The sequence below is a fragment of the Dermacentor silvarum genome, chromosome 10, assembly GCF_013339745.2.
Source record: "Dermacentor silvarum isolate Dsil-2018 chromosome 10, BIME_Dsil_1.4, whole genome shotgun sequence".
NCBI lineage: Eukaryota > Metazoa > Arthropoda > Arachnida > Ixodida > Ixodidae > Dermacentor > Dermacentor silvarum.
Window position 1 is genome coordinate 110267953 of NC_051163.1, and position 20412 is coordinate 110288364.

Sequence of the window (20412 nt, forward strand, 5' to 3'; positions counted from 1 at the left end):
GGCGCACACCTGCTCTGAGGTGACCTCAGTTGCTCTAGAACGCACTGAAACAATTGCAAAAGCTACGATGGCTTATTTAAGGTTATTTGCATCTGGGGCATAGAAAAATTATACCGCAAAATAAGTGCACTCTCTAAATAAACGGCACGGAACGCGTTTTGAAGAAAGCTGCCGCGGGCTTTGGTTTGTGTGCAGAAAGGGGCGATCAGCTGAGGCATTGCGACGCGGGGCCAAGCTGCCTCGTTCAGCGGCAGGTTCTCAGGTTAACTGTGACCGTCTAGACCGTGGCCAGTGCTCGAAGCAACGTGAGCCACGACGACAGGCAGGGGCGGCTCTCAAAAAGGGTACGACCAAAAAGGCTGGGGAGTCGTCTCCGTCTCAAAGTTGCGAAGAAGAAAGCCCAGAGGTCACTCCTCCCACCTCGTCCTCATCCTCGTCCTCATCCTCTGCCCCACCGTCAGATGGGGAGGATGCTCAGAAAGAGACACTGGTGAGGAGTAGGGCCTCTCCTCCAAGGCTGCACTTAAGCGGAAGCTGTAGCTCGACGGCTCTTATATAAATACAGCCCACTGAGTTTGATCAGGTTGGTTGCATTTAAAAGAAAAATTTTAAATCTAGTAACTCTAGTAAGCGGAGTTTTGATTTAGGTTATCAGATTGTTAGTAAAGAATTGTTAAAAATTGTAGAATGTCAGAAAGCGAGACTAGCAAGTTTGCAACTCTGTAACTCAGCAATGAAATATGATATCACAGTTCTGTCAACTGCGCCTAATAGTACATCTAAAGTGGACATAGTTGGTGTATTATGTACTGCTCTGAAATATACCACTAGATTGTGTGTAGGACTTCTGCAAAACCCCTGTAAACAATAACTATTTCACTAATAAGTGAGAGCTCACTCCCACACTCGCGAGCCTAAAATACCAAGCGTTCCTATTCCATAGCCTGACACCTATCGCACCAGAATGCACTGCGCTGAACACCACAAGCAAAGCCGTGCTAGGCTCCGCGAACTACGCTCAACGGTACGTTCCGGCCCCCAATCCCTCCTCCAGCTGCCATGGTGCCTCCCCAATTCATCAGACTCAAACCCTAACACTGGCGATCGACGCCATGCGAAGCATTATTGAACACCGCCACGACCACCCGACATGCCAGGTGTGCGGCGGTTATCCCGACGCTCTCCACATCTGCTAGGCTTGTTTCTGTGCACAGTCCTCGCCTTACTATCTCCCCACCTCTTGAACCCGTCTGTTCCCTTGACTCCATCGAGCTGCTTTTTGGTTGCTGCTACATAATCACACGGAATTAAAGCAGCGGATGGTACGGGCAAATTGCCATTTCAAATAAAGTTTTATTCATTCATTCGTTCGTTCCCTTCCCTTGTAACTTTAATAGTCTTAGTAATTGACCTACAATTGCCTGCCCTGTGCATTACGTGGACTGCCCAACTCCATTTCTGCCTCTCAAGTTCAACTAAAATATCAGCTACCCCCATTTATCTACTGCTAACCTACTGTGTAGTATCATAGGTATGTAGTATTATAGGACTCTTTCTTGTAAGGACTGCTCTCCTTTTTTTTTTGTGATCTTGACAAGGCGTGGCCCTCACATGGGAGCCGATCATTTCAGTCCAGTGATCAATCATATAATACCTGTGATCACTTTGTAGCAAAAGAGCGAACGCTACTGTTTTCATGACCTATTTGTTCGTTCACAAATGCACACCACACACCACGTGCCTGTTCAGCAGCACTCATGGATACATGTGGTCTTCCATGCCATCCATGGTGTGCCTGCAACCTAACTTTTTTTTTTCCAACATGTTTGAAGACTTCACACAAATCGGCATACAAAAGGGGGCAAGCTTTCTTTTTCATGGCGTTTTTCTTTTTTTGACCCTGACATGGCAGCACTATTGCAGAAGTGTGCTGATCAGAATGTAAAAAGTGTGCGCGGAGATGTAAAATGAAGATGGAAATGTGTGGACCATGCTAAGAGTGCATTTGCCACTACCCATGTCATTTTTGTCCTTCTACATAACTGAAAATAAACTGTTGTTCGTTTTATAAATATCGAAGACAAAAAGAAACAATGCTGCGGCTGCATCACCTCCGAAAAAGCCTGATGTTGAAAGGGTTAATGTTATGCCCAGTGTTAATCATTCAGTCGCTTGTTGAGCAGTCCATAGCCTCTTTATAAGCATCTTTCTTATCCTCCCAAGCTGACAGCTGTGCTGCTACATCAACCTTCACAATGAGTAGCAGCATAGGAAGCAACCAAGCAAGCCGGAGTGAGTGTCAAAATTTCGCTGTGTCCTGCTTCCACATGACCACCTTCTGCGTCATATCATGATGCAGCAGAAGCGAAACCGAAAGTGACTGTAGAAAAGTTATTATATTAAATAGTTTAGGGTGCTCTGAGGCTTGCTATTTATTTTTCTAGAATTTAGAGGTCTTGGAACTTAATGTAAAGAAATGAAGAGTTGAAGACATCGTGTCATTTTGGCTTTCACACGGACGCCTTTTCACTAAACTGTCTCTAATGCTTTCTTGCTGTAGGCAGCGGTTGGCAACCACAACACACCAATCATGATGTGCCACGGAGATTGTGATGACCTGGTGCCCATGCGCTGGGGCCAGATGACAGCCGACCTCCTTAAGACATTCGCCAAGGACATCACCTTCCGGCAGTACAAAGGGATGGGCCATTCCTCGTGCGAGGAGGTGAGTGACAGCCTCGTTCTAGTCAACACCTAGCACTCACAACAACTTTTCTTCCGCTGAAGCTATTGATTTTAGGAAAGCAATATGTGCAATTCTTCAAACCACAGAGGTCTGTCTGTGTTAACAGGTATACGTAATGGTGTAGATAGCCTGTAGAACTATTGCCTCAAACAAAGTGTGAGTGAAATACAGTTAAACCTTGATATAACGAAATTCTCAATAAAACAAAGTATTTAAATTTTTTTAACTTGTTCATAGAACACCGTGTATTTTAAACCTGTGTGTTTCGTTATGTTGAAGTGTGTTTCTGCACAACTTCAACATAACGAAATTTCACAGCCTCTGCGAAGCAATGCAGTAGAACCCCGCTGTTACGTTCCCGGGTGCTGCTTTTTGCCGGCTGTTACATCGTTTTGGACCGGTCCCGGCATAGCTCCCATAGGACCCAATGCATTAGTAACCCCGCTGTTACGTCGCAACTGTGGGACCATTCCCGCATCTTGTGTTGCAAACTGCCACCCAGCGCTGGCCCGAGCGGCCATGCCGACTTTTCATGTCGCTTGGCTTGGTGGCTTGACGGTGGGATTGGCCGCCGAAAGTGCTGGGGGCAACACCTATGACTTATTTTTGGTTTCCGCCAGCAAAAGCATTGCCTTTTAAATCCGTATTTACAATCTAAAGATCGTGTCTGACGTGTTGGGGCCCAAAAATTGGTTTTGACGCATAGCTGTTCCGTATAAGGTCCAAGGGCGATAACGCCAGCGCCGTGCACCGTATGCTGTATGTGCGAGTGAAAGCATGCGAGCGTCAGCCAACAATTGCGGCTCAACTTCGCATGCGCGAAGCAGAAAGACGGGCCGGAAGTGCGCTTCTTCTGTCGCCCGCGAAGCACGAGGGGGGGGGGGGGGGGGGGGGGGGGAAGTGTTTAGTCCAGCGGCGGCCGCCTGGGCGCCATATCTTGAAAGCGATCTGCGACGTGGAAAAAGTGCGCGCGTGCAGGCTGTATCTTGAAAGCGATCTGCATTGGGCGTAGAGTCTAATCAGTGTAGGTAGGTGCGTCGGCAGCTCGTAGCTTTGTGCATGCTGTGTGTTCTCGGTACTCGGTTTGCGTTGAAGTGATAGACAGCATGAAGGTCACATCGCTCGCTGCTGCTGCGGCGCTTCCTCACACCAGCGTTTTGATAGCGAGTGTCCACGCTCATTGAGTGTGTTGTGTTCATGTTTGCTTGTGCGCGCTGACACCATGCTTGTTAATATAGTTAATAAGCGAATGTTAACAAGTTTATACGGTCGATAAAACTACTATCCTTACTTTGTATAGCTGTCTACTAATTTGCTATCGCAATCGATGCTTCAGCTCTCGGGCAAAACTGCGACTTTTTTTTATGTAAATATTCAAATAAAATTGTGTGCAGTTAACCACTACTCTCATTTCTCAATTTTTCCTGTTTCTCGGCTCTTGCCCGGCTCTTATGTTTTTTGTTTTTTTTTTTACGGTCCCGTGAAAAACGTGTCAGCGGGGTTCTACTATACCAAGGTAATGAATGGAAACTGCTGCACACACGGATGGTCAAATGGTCTAATTACACGCTGCTGCCTACGAACGCACTTCTTGAATCTAGCGTCGCATGGCAGGGAGCGGCCGCAGAAGCGGAGCATTGTGCCATCAAGACCATCTCGCTGTTGTGTTCTGTATAAAGTCCAAGTGCGATAAGATCTTATTGCGCCCTTTGCGCCGTATGCTGTGGCAGTGAGTCAAGGGTGAGGATGAGAGAGAACACGCGAGGGTGAGTCGAGAAGGATGGTGGCTTGATGTGTGCAGTCTTCTGCACAAGCAAGGGCAAGCAAGGGGAAAAGGAGGTGGGGGGGGGGGGGGTGAGCATGTGGTTATGTGATCACGAGCGTGGGGGGAGGGGGCGTGGGTCAGGGCAGGTGAGCGCACATCGCCTCCTCTAGCCCAGCCATGACTGTGCATGGCTGGCAGCATATGGGGCCCGTGCCCTGTCTTGGAGGTAATCTATCGTGGGTGCAGAGGCTGGGCCATGGCTTCACATGCGCTGTTTTCCAGCACGTTTAGTGCTTGACACGTTGAAGCGAGAGGCAGACAAAGCATTCACTCCCCTCTGCCTGCGCTTGTTGTGATAGCGTCATCCCACTGCATGCGACACTATCAGCTGTGGGCGCGGAGTGTACGTGAAATTGTTGTATGCTTAGCTTCGTACTGCCGATGTGAGCACGAAACCGTATCTTTGGTCGCTGACTCTCAGTCAACAAAATGAAATTCCTCTTTATCGTTGAAATCAGTCTTTTCCGATTGTGCCCGATCATTCGAAGAATTTTGTGGCCCCTTCAATGTAAGAAAAATCTGCTGGCAACTGTACTTGTTTGCATAAAAGGTCAAACTTCAGTGTAGCGAAATTTTATATAACGAAGTAAAGTGCTGATTTTACTAACTTTCTTATATAAATTTGCCATATGCTGTGCTGAATCAACCCACGCCATATATATTCAGACAGTGTTGCCTAAATTGTCATTCAGACATGCGCCACACGTGGCGCATATCTGAATGCGGCACCACAGATATTGTGGTGCTGCTACATGGCGCAGCATGTCTGAGAAGCTTTTCAAAGTGAGATCAGAACGCCTTAGAACGCATAGCTTATAAAGCAAAGTACACTAAGGAAGAAGTATGTTCTTGCCGTGGTAAAGCTAGGGAAACAATGGAAAGTGTTTTATTAGAGTGTGAGTTCCCACAGTGCACAATCTTTATTGGTACATACAAGGTTCAGCCAGGTCAACTGGACCGATCGAAACGATTAACACTACGCAAACAGAGGGAACCACAAAATCAGCATGTGTGGAAAGCACGGAAGCATGTGTGAAGATCGGGCCGATTAGCCACTGGAAGGCACGCTATTAGAATGTGAAGATATTTACCCTGCTGTCAGCTGGCCTCCTTGAACCCTTGTGTTCGGGATAGCAGGGGGAAAGTAAACATGTCTGCAACAGAGATCAGTCAAAGGTGATTGGAGGTTTGGTGGCAGAAATGTAGAGAGACCACAAACAACAAAATCGTACAAAAACAATGTTCCCAATAATGGTTCAGAAAACTTGATGCTGGGGGAACTTGTTTTCTGTAAAAATATATATATATAGGTAGGACAATTAGGCAAAATGACAAAAAGAGCTTGGTAGCACAAGCCACTGCCCCATTTCAAAGGGGACGCTCGTGCCATGCATCCATTCATCCAGCGAGTAAAGAGGCCGGCGGCAGTACACACGCCATGACACACTTCGGTGGTGGCAGTACGGTGAGTGGTGCTCCATTGCTTCAGTGCTAATTGCATTAATGTTGACAGTCATCCTGAGAAGGTTTCTACCACGATTTTCTGCTTATTATTCACATTAACTTTTCTGTTTGCCTAGATCTGGAAAATTGGGATGCCAGAGGCAAATGACGCTCAGGCACATTGGTGTTGCAGTACAGAGACTTGTCGCATAGAAGATGCTATGTTCTTAGATGTTGATTGGAACAGCCTTATACCCGTGCCGCATGGGCACAGAAAATGACATTAACTTGCTAATGCTTAAATTTTAATGTCATTTGTGTGATGCCACACGGACAAACCTATTGTCATTTCCCTTAATGTCATTTGTTACATAATACATTCACCAGAACTCATTCAACTAAGAAATGCGTACTCTCATTGCCATAGCTTGTGCACTGCAGTAGAATTGAAACACTTCAACCAGCTTCTATCGTATTAAAAAAAACGAACTATAAATAACTTAACCACATCGCTTTTGTCAGGAGTTCTACTCTGAGGACTTCCTCAGGTCAGCGTTGCAATGGCTATGGTCCCTACACGATGGGTTCAACTTGGCAAGTGCCATTTTTATTTTAGGTTTCAGATTCGACATGCAATTTTTATTGCCATTTGCTTTTTTATTTTACTTTTGTTTTAGGTTTCAGATTTGACATGCAATGGCTGAAGTTTCGATGGTCGGTCGCAACATTGTAAAGCACAGCAATGAACAGTAAGCACACAACCACCATTGTATGCTTACTTTTACATTTCACTATTCATGAAGGTGGATTAAACCTATAAATGCATATTTAGATTTTAATTACTACCCTGAAATTTCTCACTTTAAAAGGTACCGTCATCGACATCGTGTCAAATGTCATTAAATTGAGACGTGTGGCAGCTCTGCCAAAGGAGACATCATTAGGGAACTGCTTCAGCAAATTAATGTCATTTTCTGTGCCCGTGTGTCATGGGTATCAGTGCACGCACACACATTTCCTTAAAACATGTTTCTTTACGTCTTTTCCATTTCTCTTTGCTGCAGGAAACGCAAGACATCGCTGCTTACTTACAGTCGAGGCTGCCACCCAAGTAGTAGGTCCAAGTCCGAAAGCACAGAGTGAAGAAGACCTTTGTCCGCACGGCAGAGTTTGCGAAGAGAAGTGCTTCCGGCTTGCATCGCAACGTCTGCCTCGTGTCTAAGCACAATTTTCTTTTCTTTTTTTTTTCTTGTTTATAAATTCTGTTCATTCCAAGCTCTCTCTTCTGGTACGAGTGCTTTGAGAAAGAAGAAAAAAAGTATAGATGGCGCTTTCAAGCGTACACTGCACCTAGTTTTTTGCCAGATAGGCTTGGTGAAAGGAAGAATAAAGAAAAGCGTTGTGATGGCCTTCTGGGTGATGTTTCATATGCATTGAATCATGTGACGAGCAAATGTGCCACAGTCCTGCGCTGCAGCAATCTGTCGTCTTGCCAACCGAACAGGTGCACAACCATCGTCTGCATCGTATCCGAGGGTTCACCAGCCGGTCCTGACCAGACATCTCCATCACAAACGTCTGCAGCCACACACAAATAAATGAAGAGTATCCTCTTCAGATCAATCAAACCCATGTGGGTGTGCTTTGTAGCTTCGTTCTACAATTGACTGGAGGACAGTTTTTCCCTCATAAAACTTACTCCACCTTGTGGTCTTTTGCAGAGGACTGATTTGCTATATTCAGTGTTCCCTGTGCTTTGAGTTGTCATTTAATTCACTCTAATGCTGCCATTCACTGGCCTCCTGGTTAGCTCAGATGGTAGAGTGACTGCCCTGGAAAGGCATTGCTCCTGGGAAAGTTTTCATTTTTTTTCCTGGGGGGGGGGGGGGGGGGCTGGGGCTGGGGCCTGACCAGCTCCGAAACCTACCCATGTATATATAGTATATATATATATATATATATATATATATATATATATATATATATATACTGTAGTGGGGAATATGCATGTAGGCGTCGTGGGCACTGCCATCACTTCGGCGCGAGACCCGAGCTTGAGCTGCGGATGCCAACAGCTAGGACTGTGCCTAAAAAGCAACTTGCAATCCCTCGGACGAGTTTCAATAAATCCCCCTTTCATTTGGTGGAGGTGCGGTGGGAGGTGAAGTCACCCCCCACTACAATATGTATACCCTTTGCTAACAATTTTTATTTCTTGCTTTATGGCGAAAGCAATTATATCGACACTCCAGGCAAATATTCGCCGTTGTCGTTACCGTGATGTTCCGTATTAAATCTGAAAGCGATATAAATGAGCGACCCATACACTTTAGGTGCGGGAAAAAGCACGTAACAGTGAGCTGAAAAGGATGGCGTCTTCATGGGCATTATCTTCCCATGCGCGATATTCGGGTTAGTTGTAGGTCACGTAATCAAACGCGAATGGGAAGGAGAGCACGTGTCTTCTCCTCTAGCCCTGCCGTAGATGTAAATGATTGTGCACGGCTGACGCTTATGCGGCCCACGTGCCATATCTAATTGTGGGTAATCATTGGTGGGTGCAATGATAAAGGCGAGCAGGGATGGCTGCTAACTCCATGCGCGCTGTCTTCCTTGCCAGACTGTCTTTCCGCGCCCCTAGTGTTGCAGAGTTAAGAGACAGAGGTCATTGCGGATCACTGACAGAGGCCGTCTGTAGTGGACATAAAAATAGGCAGATATATATAATGATGATGAATCTAATTTCCGAAGTTGCGGTGAATCGCGCGGCTGTACGAGCCTCCGCTGCCGGCGTTCTTCATAATGCTTGAGTTGTGAAAGCGAGTGCTCGAGGTCATCCAGTGAGGTATCTACAGGTTAACATGGTCCGTGCATTACACTATGCTTGTTATTTTAATTTTAGGTGAATGTTTACTACAATTTATATGGCCACTATAACTAACCTATATATAGATTCGTGTGAGGGCCGCACTTTCCTGTCGCGATTTTGACAGGCCTTTCATGGGACCGGGCCATTTGACCTCATTTTTCCAACTACGAGTATGAAATCCGCCATAAACATCCGCGATCGCCTCCTCGCGACATCCAGTAGCGACGCGTGAAAGTACGCTGCGCGCGACAATTCGCTGTTGAGCCCGATCAGAATCGGCGCACGGAACGCGATTGCTTCTCGGTTGGATGTCTTTTTTTTTTTTTTTAATATTGGCTGTCAAGTTGGGAGTGTGGCCCTTACACGGGTGCGATCCTTACACGGATTTACACGGTAAGAATCTTCCTTGGTGTAATTGTATGTCTTCGACTGCGCTATCACCAATACTGCTTCCCGGCCAAACTGCACTTTTTTTTTAGTACTTTGAGTCCGAGTATCCGGCTTGGCATCATCTCGGTTACTGAGTGAATTCTATATACAGTCGAATCTCGATAATTCGAACTCGAAGGGACCTGAAAATTTGTTCGAATTAAAAGAAGGGTTTATTTTGAAGTATTCGTGCACGATGTACGAACGGTGCGAGACGTGAAATGCGGCGGGCAAGCACGTAGCGAACGAGGGCCACAGAGCTGCCCACGTGGGCCAACGCTCGGTTCCCGATAACCACAGAAAATACGAAACTTCAGGGAGCGGGCGGCGCTGGCACGGACGGACGGGCGCGCGCGGAGGCCGTCGAAGGTGAGGGAGGAGGGCGGCAGAGAAGCGCATTTGGCCTTGGCTACGCCGTCGCTTCGGTGGCTTCCCTCGCGCTCCTTCTCAACTCCCTCGTAGCTCCCCCACCTTCAACTGTCACCGTGCGCGCCCGCCGTGCCGGCGCCGCTGCTCCCGCCGGCCGGCACCAGCTTAGCCCGCTCCCTGAAGTTTCGTTTTGTGCCGTTATCGGGAAGTTGGGCGGACTGGGCCTCCGACGTTGCTTCTCTCTGCGCCGCAACCGCAGCGTAGAAGCAACGGCGGAGGCCCAGTCCGGCCAACTTCCCGATAACGGCCGTTTCAATGTCGAGAGTAGAATTTCCGCCGCGTTTTTTTTTTTTTCGTTTTCTTTTTTCTCCGTTTAGCGTTGAGGGGTCTCTCAACTAAGCTTTTGGTCTATGGCAGCGTCGAAGCAATGCCGGTCGGAGGCGCCGCCGCGAAATTTGGCGCGCTGCTGAAGGCATTGTCGCGGGGCGCCGTATGTTCGAATTAACCGTTGCAAATGCTTTCGCGTTCGAATTACCGGGCGTTTTCGCCCATAGAAATACACATAACTTTGACGGGACCACAGCGTCAGTTCGAATAAACCGGAAGTTCGAATTAAGCGTGTTCGAAATAACGTGGTTCGACTGTACAAGGTGTTTCAGCAACCACTTTCAAAAATTTTAAAGGTTGCCTGTGGCAGATAGCACAATTCTAGTTCATGACCTCGTCTACTCGAAGAGGCGGACATTACTTGCGCAAAAAATTGAAATGCATAATCGACTAATTAACAAAATTAACCAATTAAGTTTTTAGCTAATTACCTTATATGTATCAATTTGCAAATTTGGCGGGCACCATATTTTAAAAGCGATCTGCGATGTAGACAAAGAGTGCCGAGTGCCACCGTATGCCCTGTGCTTTCAAGTCTTCAGTTCGCGTTGAAGCGAGACGCAGCACGAAGGCCAATTCGCTCTCTGCTGCTGCCGCGCTTCCTCACTCCAGCGTTGTGACAGCGCGAGTTTCCACGGTCGTCGAGTGAGATGTGTTCATGTTTACCTGTGCGCGTGACACCGTGCTTAATTAGTTAGTAAGCCAATTTTTAAGTTTATACAGCCAATTTAGTTAGTAAGCAAATGTTCACAAGTTTATACAGCTGATAAAACTAGTATCCTTACTTTGTATAGCTGTCTACTAATTTGCTATCGCAATCGACGCTTCCCCCCCAATGCGGCGTGCAAGACAGCAACAGCTAGCAGCAGTAGCAGTGGAAAAGTCGAAGGAAGAGAAAGAAAGCTTCGTTTTAATAAATGCGCTCCTTGAATGCCTTGGAAACTGGGGTTAGGGCGACCTCAGAACATTAAAAGTAACAAACTCTGCATCAGGACTATGCCATGGGAACTGTCTACTGAGAACTCATCCCAGAAGTTCTCTTTTCAGAATGTCACTAAACGATACAGTGCCATGTGTCCACAGCCACGAACAGCAGGCTTGTTTAATATACATATGTCATCGAGCTAGACAAAACCAGATCAAACAACCAGGTCGTGCTACTATTTTGTTGTTTTGATAGTTGGCTCACGCTGCAGCCATCATGGTTCCATTTTCGAGCCCTATGCTCTAGATATGCCTGGCAACAATAAGGTTCAGCCATTTAGCTTTAACATGACTAGTATCTTTGGCTGGACACTGCTAACGATCACACTAGAAAGCAACCGACATCATTACAAGACGATTTCGCTTGCGCAATAACAGCAGCGATAGTGCGCTCCCAAGAAACTTCCGGTCACGGGCCTTATCAGTCTACTGTGCCGGATCACAAAGCACACTCCTGCTAATCTATATCAACGCCATTGCCTTTCTTGCTCGCTATATTTAGCGGACTACGTCATTGAGCCAAACCGGAAGCCGTCCAGGGCGTATGTTTGTAAACAGTGAAAGGGTCTATAGGGAAGTTGACTTTCAAAAGGCACCTAGCTGAATAGCGCGAAGGCGTAACTCAGCACCTGCTTAGCTGCAAGATATTGCAGCTAAGGATTAGACTTTACTTCTTTTTCCAGTGCATGTGTACGAATAAGGTTCGTTTCCCCCTCCATCAATTCTTTCCTTTTGCAGCCTTGAAAACCCTGAATTGTCCTTGAATAAGGAGTCGAATGTTCTGTACAAACCCTGGGATATTTTTAGAACACTACAAATATAATACCTTCGTTAATCCGAACCAAAATGTTTTAAAGAAAACTACAGAATCAACCTCTTTCTTTTTGCGACACCTGTTTTCTGTGATGCATGGAGTTTCACACAATACTAATTACCTAAAGAAAAAACTGGTGCTGCAATGTTGTTTTATACATGGGAATGCCAGGATATGGTGGCTTTGAATTGGCACAGTTCTTGGAAAGCCAGGACACCTTGAAGGTGTGCCTAGCTAGCACCACTTTGTCTGTCACACTGACTAATCGTCTAATATAACAGCACTTCAAAAACAGTGTTAACTTCAATATCACACAACAATGTGTTTTAGTCAATCGTGAAGTCTTGTGCTTGGTTGTACAGTTATATAAAACAAAAAGTATCGGCAGGCTACTAAAGCTGAAGGGCAGACAAGGTCTACTCTCACATTGCGACAGTTTGTTGTGTTCTTGCTTTTCTTCACTTCAGTATGCATGCAGGTGAGTAAACTTAATTGAAAGCTGTAACACAGGTCAATAAAAACCTATTCTGAAGATTTTATTTTAGGAATGCATTTGTTGAGGCTAAGGATTCAGACAAAAAACCTCGCCTTATATTCGAATAAATACGGTATGTGCATGCAGCAACCTTTTTTTCTTTTCAGTGCCACCTGGAGAATAAGTAATTTATGTCAAATTTGTTGTTTTGCACTTGCGTTTATTTGGACTTGCAAGCGGTCCCTGCAGAGTCCAAACCATCAGTCGGCAAATGTATTGCTTCCAGAATCAAGTTTAAAGGACCAGGCTGCTACAACTAGCTGCTACATTCACTTTTTAATACTCAACATTTCTGACAACTGTATTAAGAGGGTGTATGACATGTAGGGCAGCAACCCTGCACATCTTTCTCAGTAAACGGAACTCCTCTTTATCAAAAGAACTCCTCTGCGGTCCCTTGAGGTTTTGTTTAACAAGATTGTACTGTATGTGGCTGGCCTCTCCACCACAGTCAAGGATTTCATTAACGTGAGCGCTGTGCTCAAGGGGTCATGACTGCGGGAATTATGGTGCTTGTAAAACACATATGCATGACGAGATCGGTCTGTATACAGGTGAAGTGTCAGCTTTCTGTGATGACACCAGTGGCGCACCGACAGGGGGGGTTTCGGGTGTTGTAACCACCCCGCTGAGGCTGAGTTAACCCCCCCTCCCCCCAACGCGTCCAGTCCCACCAGTCCAACATGTACCTTCGGTGCTCTGTTCACATTGTCATTACAATTCAGGAGGTGGTTTAAGGTCGAATTTTCCTGATTAACAAAAAAACACTATCATTGTCTTGTATTTATTGATTCACACTTAAATTACTTTGTGTAAAACACTTAACACTGAAGACATAAACATTGTCATCATCCTTGGTGTTGTTATAATAATTAGGCATTTTATTTGCTGTTGGATTCCTCTGGCTAAAGCAAGGAAATTGCATATTATGCAAAGTGCTTGCTCCCCTCCCCCCCCACCTTGGCAGAGATCCTGGGTGCGCTACTGGATGACACTAACGCCTGCTCACAAGAACTGTGAACATGGCATAAAGCTTTTGGAGGTTGTACCATACTGGTGCTGAAATTTCTTCACGAGTTCTTCAGCTTCTCTGACAACACAAATCCAATTTATGGAACAGGTATAGCCAAACATTTCATTTACACTGGGCATGGAAAACAGGTTATGCAGAGAGAGAGAGAGACGTTTTAATGGCAGAAAGGTGGAGAGGTCGGCCTGAGTGAAGTGCCTCTAGCCTGCTACTCCACGCGGGGAAGGGGTTTGGGGGAATAACAGAGATAGGATGTGAAGAGGAAGGAGGATGGTGGTATGGTGAACACGATGATGAGGGCTGCACAGCAGACTGTTTCTGTGCTACGCGTACGTGCACACTTCCCAGCACAGCACAGTCACCTTCGCGGGCAGAGGTAGAGGCTACTACAGTGTAGCTAGAAGACTGTCTATAGCTTGCATAATTTTTGCAGCTGTTAGCGCCACTGGCATATTTAAACCAGTCAGTAGCAGCTGCAGGGCGTCGATTATTTGACGCAGCATCGCTTTGATGACAGAGTCCAACGGTGATCTTTCAGTGCATTGTCCTTGCTCACGCTGACAGTCTAAGGTCCGTGTACGCTGCGGCAAGCATGGCCATATATTCGATTCCGGGCTTGCGAGGCTCGCTTGAAGCAATGGCTCGGAGAGATCAATCGAGGCCGATTAAACTAGGTTATGCAGGTTGCTCTGTGCTGAACCAAAACTTCTGAAGTTTTCCTCAGCATTTCCAACTTCAGCATGAATCAGCATAAATTAATATGTGAAAAACTCTAAAACTACTCCATTATGTTGTTCCATCTCCAGGTTCACCAGCACTTGCAACAGTGACTTAATGCAGATTCTGAAACATACATTTTGGACTACTACACCATGCTTAGGTACCTGCTCTTACCTGCTGCTACAGAGCTATTACATGCCTCTCTTTCATGTACTAATTATTTGTAACGGTGATTCTGATCAGTCATTTCCTGTTCGCATTTTAATTTATCCTGATGGTACACATATCGCGAAATGTTAACATTTCATACAATGTCTCCAGTGTGGTAGGAAACGAAGCAAGCAAAAGTAGTGCTGCTTTTGACTTGATGAAAAGTTTTTAAGTTAAATATAAGTTATTCAAACATTAAAGACAAGCTATGCAAATGATTCAGAATCTGCATGCACAATACCACAAAGCCTTCATTTTAAATAATTACTATAAAGAAACAGAGAACAACTTCACATTAGGTCCACTGAAATAGAGTATTCACTTTATTTTACAACTTCAATGTCATAACAAGATGACTCGGGCCATGCCATCCGGGAAGAATGCTTGCACAAATCATTGCACATTGCTGCTGCACACGACCTTTCTTACACAAAATATACAACCACAATGCATCTGGCGGCTTGAGCTACGGAACATATCACACAGTGTACACACTCAACATCTGTGTTACAATATAAACATTGATGCATTAACCCAACAGGCAAATCAACATCAGGAAGACATTTGTATGAAATGAGTGATCCCCAGGCAAGAAACTGTTATGTAATTTACAGCTCCACCAAGTCGAGCCTTAGCATTCCTCTAGAACGCGTAAAGTTGCGTACCTGTATTGAACAGAGTGCTGATGCCTGAACAACACAAGTGGCCTAACACCGGCCGAAGCAGAAGTCCGCACGAGATGAGCGAGTCCTTCAAACGTGCAGTAACCAAGTCCCCTGCCACACGCCGACGAGAAACAGTAGTCCCCGCTTACCACACCCCCCAATAAAAGTCTTGAGCAACTTTTGACCACCCCACTTACTGCCGGCCTCGCCAACAACTCTTCAACTGTTGGTCTGGGTGCTTTTCTCTTCTTCGGTTTGGCGTCTTTCAGTTTCTTCAACCTCCTCAGGCGCTCGCATGGCGCTTCCGCCGAGTCAGCAGAATTGCTTTGCTTTACTGCCAGCATGTCCTCCGTTGTGGGTAGAGAGATGGAGTCAAACCGTTTCGGTACTCCCCTTGAACAGCTGGAAAGTTCTACGCAGACAAGCGCATGCGAGAGATCCAGGTTCGCTGCCCGTGCCGTGGTACGGATTTCGTCCAATTGCTTAGACGCTGCTGCCGTTGAAACCACACCATTCTTCCGCTTCTTGTTGGCATCTGCAAACAGAGCCGCCAGCCTCCTCAGGACTTTGCGGCTTCTGAGCACGTAGAAAGTCAACCTGTCATGTTCGACGTCGGCACTCGGCTGGTCCGGTGTGCTGCGCCACTCTTGAACAAGTTGCGACCACGGGAAGAAGAAAGGGCAAGAGATGCGCAGCTTCTGGAATGACGGCCGCTTGTCTGGAGGGTACCTGTAACAACAAGACAGACTATGTAACAACGGCACACTAAACAATGCAGAAACCTGCAGGCTCAGTACCAGGCTGTATATATTCTGTTGGTTTGGTGGTTTCTTTTTTTCAATGTTGGACAGCACCAGGCAGGCTGCATTATGAAAATGTAGACAAGAGTGACCTTACAGCTGTAGCATGGGTTCCACTGGATGCGCACCATGTTTCCCCCCTTACTTGTGCATCTACTACTCTAATATGTTCTCCCCCCCCCCCCCCTCCAAGGTGGTCAACTGAATGTCTGCCTTGTTAACCCTTCTGAATCTCTCTCCATCCTTTTGACAGATACGGCTCTGTCACTATCACAGAGGAAGATAGGCAGAAGCGCTGACTTGCTTATCTTGCGATGCACTTGGAGCGTCCTACTTACATACCCCTGACATGATACATTCAGCTTTCTACACTGCACTCTCCTATTACACACCGCCTCTCCCCTTCGTGGTTTTGCTCCAAACTCTATACCCCTTTTTGTTCGACTTGCTGTTGGCACTAAATGCACGTGCCAGCTAGAAAAAAAAAATGACTGTAGCAAGAAAAGATGGCAACTTCCTGTGGCCAATGAAAAATTAAGGAAGCTACAAAAGTGAAATGCACACTAACAATCCTAAAGTCTAATATATATTTGTTTAAGCTGGGGAAGAGGAAATATAAATTCCTTATTTACTATGGCACTTATATTAAAAATAAGAGCAACTCAGTGTTGTATTTGAATTTTATTTTTTCACTAGCCACCTGGTTGGTTTTCCATCAGCACAGCCGTCTTTTCTCTCATCGTGCTGGCTGCTGAATTGAAGCTTAAACTGGCACATTCTTTGCCGGTTTTCCAGTTCTTTCTAAATTGGCACACTATAACCTGCACCGCAAACACTCTCTTGAGTGTCCATCTGCACCAGGCAACTGAATTATCACAAGTGTGCTCATTCTTAATTTTCACTTTTCACCATCATGTTGAAAGCCAGGACCCTCCATTCTTTCACTTTCTTTTTTTCTTCCAAGTCCAAATGCTTCCTCTGCTTCTCTTCGATACATCGTCTCAACGGTCACCTGCTCTTGGTGCTCATCACATCAGTTGTTACAACCAGTTTGGGCCACATGAGTGAAATTAATGCACTGTTGTTTGTCCTCCTGCTCTTACACAACCAGGGACTACGTGATTAACGTCGAAAAGCGTACCAAATTTATAGCATTCCAATAAATTTCAGTCATGCAAAGTTTATACTTGGTGTATCACCACTCTATTTTGATCTCTCACTGTATATTTGTTACAATAACAAAAAAAAAAAACCTTGAAAAACTTTGAAAAAAAGCCATTCACATCTACACAATGCCATCACAAATGGCTTCCAGCTGTGAATCCTACTGAACTTTGCAAGCATGCATTTTCATTTGTTCTACCTTAAAGGCTCATGGCATTATATAAGGTCTGTACAGCAGTATGTGTAGTTGAGCAAAATAATACACTACAATGAAAAAATTCAACGGTAGGGGCTATCGAAATACTATCATGCAACAATGGCAAGAAAACAATTTCTGCAATAACAGTCTGGAAATGCAAAGATAAGTAAGCAGTACAATAAACACCGTAAAGAGAAAAAAGAAATCTCTTTTGTGTTTCGGTTTTCAGAACTGCGCCTGTTGCAAAACACCTGCAGTGACAATTGAGTTAGATTAGTTCAGCCTTCCTTCGCATACAGGGGTTTCCTTCGATAGCACCCTTTAAAAAAGCAAGTAGATTGATAAGAACAGACCCTGTATCTGTGCGCTTGACCCTTAGAGCACATGTGCAAGCGCAAAAAGGGTTGAATAACACAGACTCGCTCTTGTTTCTTTAGCTGTCCGGGCTAGCGTTGTGTCCAGAATGCAGGATCACCACAAGTGAAGCCTTGCCAGCACTACCTGCCACGAAAAAACCGGCACGAGTACGTGGGTACAGAACAGCACGAAAGATGCGGACAAAAAATGAGAGGTCAATGACACAAGCGCTTCTGTCATCGCCTTCTGTTTCTTCGTCCGCTCGATTTGTGCTGTTTTTCAAAGCACAAATGCGCATAAGCTAGCATGCGTTAATGAGCCCTAACCCAATATTATTATTATTATTTGGTTTGAAAACAAATAAACACCTGAAAGGGAGGAACGGAAAGCAAGGCGCAGGCTGTCAACTGCAAACAGAATGGACACAATGCCTGCATACTCTTCAGCAAGGAGTGGACAGAAACATAGAAAATGGTGTTGGGCATATGAGGCATTTCCGCCCGTTGTGTGCCCGAGGTTCTTGCAAAGTGCAACAAATTCCATTTCTTTCAGAGGAAAACATTACCAGGCTTTAAATCCAGATGCTATTTATTAGCGATATGTTGCTCAACATTTCACAGGTTTTTTAATCTGAAAATTCTAACAAAAATTAACATATTGAAGATTTTATTGAGAATAATTAATTAGTGTTGAGGATAATTAGACCGAGCAGTATAAAAGCGTGCACTGTCGGCGCAGAGCGTTCCAACGTTCGGCGACGAGTATGGCGAGGATGAAGAAGCAACTGTCTCCGCAAAAAGCAGCAGCGCGGCAGGAAAGACGACGAGAAGCTGCTCAAGCATAAACAGGGGAGCTGGTGGCTTCAACTACCACCACCCCATACTGTAAAGCTAAAGACAACTTAAAGCTAAGTGAAAGCTAAGAAAAGAGTCGAGTTAAAGCTAAGTAAAAGGCAAGTTGAAGCCACCAGCACCGCTGTTTCATCAGTCTTTGCGACGTTAAGTCAGTGAAGCTGCGGCGATTTTTTTTCTTATCAGCAAGTGACTAAAATGAAAAAGCGGCACAGTTGGTGCTCACTTCAACATGAAGGACACATCCAGTTGATCCCGTATATATCAAACTGGAAGACAATCACCGAATATTTTGATTTGTCAATCATCCGCGATATAAAATATGCCTATCTGAAGTTTATCTGAAAACTTTCCTCATCTCGGGCAGTCTCCTGAGATTGTGACAAGCAAGAACTTAGAGATCTGTTTTTCAAAAGCCTGCAAAATACGAAGACGCACTGTGATAACCATCACTTTATTTGGGATAAAAGAAGTCTGTAAGCTTACCTTGCTTTTTCTTCTGCACCATAAATTTCAATAAACCATCCTCAAGCTCCTTAATGCCATCTAAACAAAATAGACCGGTACCTTCCACTGCACCACAACAGCAACGAAAGGTGGTGGATGTGGTTGCAAGCTTAGCTGTGATGAAAGGCGGCTTGGAGATTTTATCACGATCCTTCACGCTGCTCGGGCCAACTTCCTCAGCACTGGTGATGTTAGCTGCTACCTCTAAACCATTGCTATCCGCTACAACTTACGCATTGTTGTCAGCCCTGACAAAATCCTTCGTTGTTGCCCCGTCCAAGACGGTGGCTGGAAATGCATAGAGCTCGTGAAATTTGTCATCAAGGCAGGCAAAGCCATTGTGTGCCACCACAGAGCCCACTCCGAAGAAACAGTTGACAGCTGTGCTTTGCTTGACTTCATTCAAGGCACCAGCCATCATCTATATAGCTCCAAAGAGGTTAACTCTGAGTCCAACCAAACGTGAATTTTAGGAGCCTCTGCAGCAGTCTGCATCTGACCTTGAATACAAAAAAATGTTATAATGCCTTGGTTCAGAAGCTGAAGCTTCGCAGTAGGGCTGGGCAGCAGATAAACCCCAAAGGATGCCAAAAAATTTGTTTGAGTAAACCAAGTGATAAATTACTTCATTTTTGCTCCAGCACAAGTTTCACGGTACAATTCTGCTCCACCGAAAAACCGCCGAGTTGTTTTTGGTGAAGCAGCACACTTGGCGGAAAAAAAAAAAAAAGATGTTCACACAAACATGAATGACAAGGACATACACAGGTGCTGAGTTATACTGCCTACCTCAGGTGCTTGGTCATGAGCTCCCGGCGCTGGTCCTCCTCAGACCGCTGGGTGGCCGCCGTGTCTGGGTGGTCAAAGGGAAAGCAGGGCAGGCCCATCTCCAGCGAGAGGCTCCGCAGTTCCCTGAGGCCGGATGCACGGGCACCCCGGTAAACCAGAGCTATCCAAAATGGCCGACCCCAGCCTGCTGGCAGGATCAGGTCCCAGCCACTGCCAAAACCTGTGAGGTCAGTAAATGGAGAAGGGCCAAGTATTGATTGATTGGATTGATTGATTGATCCAGTCTTTATGGCTAGTAATGCTGGGACAGGAGTTGGTTGTTGGAGCAACATGACTACAAGGACTACTTCGCAGTGTAACAAAGGACGAGTTAATATCAAGGTCACATGTGAATTTTTATCTTTTGAATCCTGTACTGTATAAGCCACAAGATCTAACAGAAAATAAAAAAGTTGTGAGTTTGCACATCGCTTTGTTAGAGTCACCCTGTTGTGAACTTGTCCTTCTAGCCGCAAAAGCAACTGAGGCTATGCCACACTAGCCGCAAGACAAGGTAAATCCTAAGTAAATTAAGTTATGGGGCTTATCGTACTGAACCAGCACACCGGCTATGAGGGACGCTGTTGTGGGAAGTTCCGGGCTAATTATGACAATATGAAGTTCTGCAACGCATATTTAAATCTCCAATGCCACAAAGACACTTGCATGCCGTGAATGCA

The 20412-nt window shown here is 45.5% G+C and overlaps 2 protein-coding genes across 6 annotated transcripts in view; one reads left to right on the forward strand and one right to left on the reverse strand.

Annotated features, from left to right (window-relative positions):
- Positions 1-7423, forward strand: part of LOC119466460 (acyl-protein thioesterase 1-like) — a 29490-nt gene extending 22067 nt beyond the window's left edge. The window contains exons 6-7 of the mRNA XM_037726974.2: positions 2561-2725; positions 7079-7423. Coding sequence (XP_037582902.1) covers positions 2561-2725; positions 7079-7129 — 216 coding nt within the window. The 3' untranslated portion in view covers positions 7130-7423. The remainder of the gene's footprint in view (positions 1-2560; positions 2726-7078) is intronic.
- A 7260-nt stretch (positions 7424-14683) lies between these two features.
- Positions 14684-20412, reverse strand: part of LOC119466461 (ribonucleases P/MRP protein subunit POP1) — a 62958-nt gene continuing 57229 nt past the window's right edge. For all 5 annotated transcript variants that reach the window (XM_049657706.1, XM_049657707.1, XM_049657704.1 and 2 more), the window contains exons 9-10: positions 19694-19913; positions 14684-15755 (exon numbers count right to left, since the gene is read on the reverse strand). In XM_049657706.1, coding sequence (XP_049513663.1) covers positions 14993-15755; positions 19694-19913 — 983 coding nt within the window. In that variant the 3' untranslated portion in view covers positions 14684-14992. The remainder of the gene's footprint in view (positions 15756-19693; positions 19914-20412) is intronic.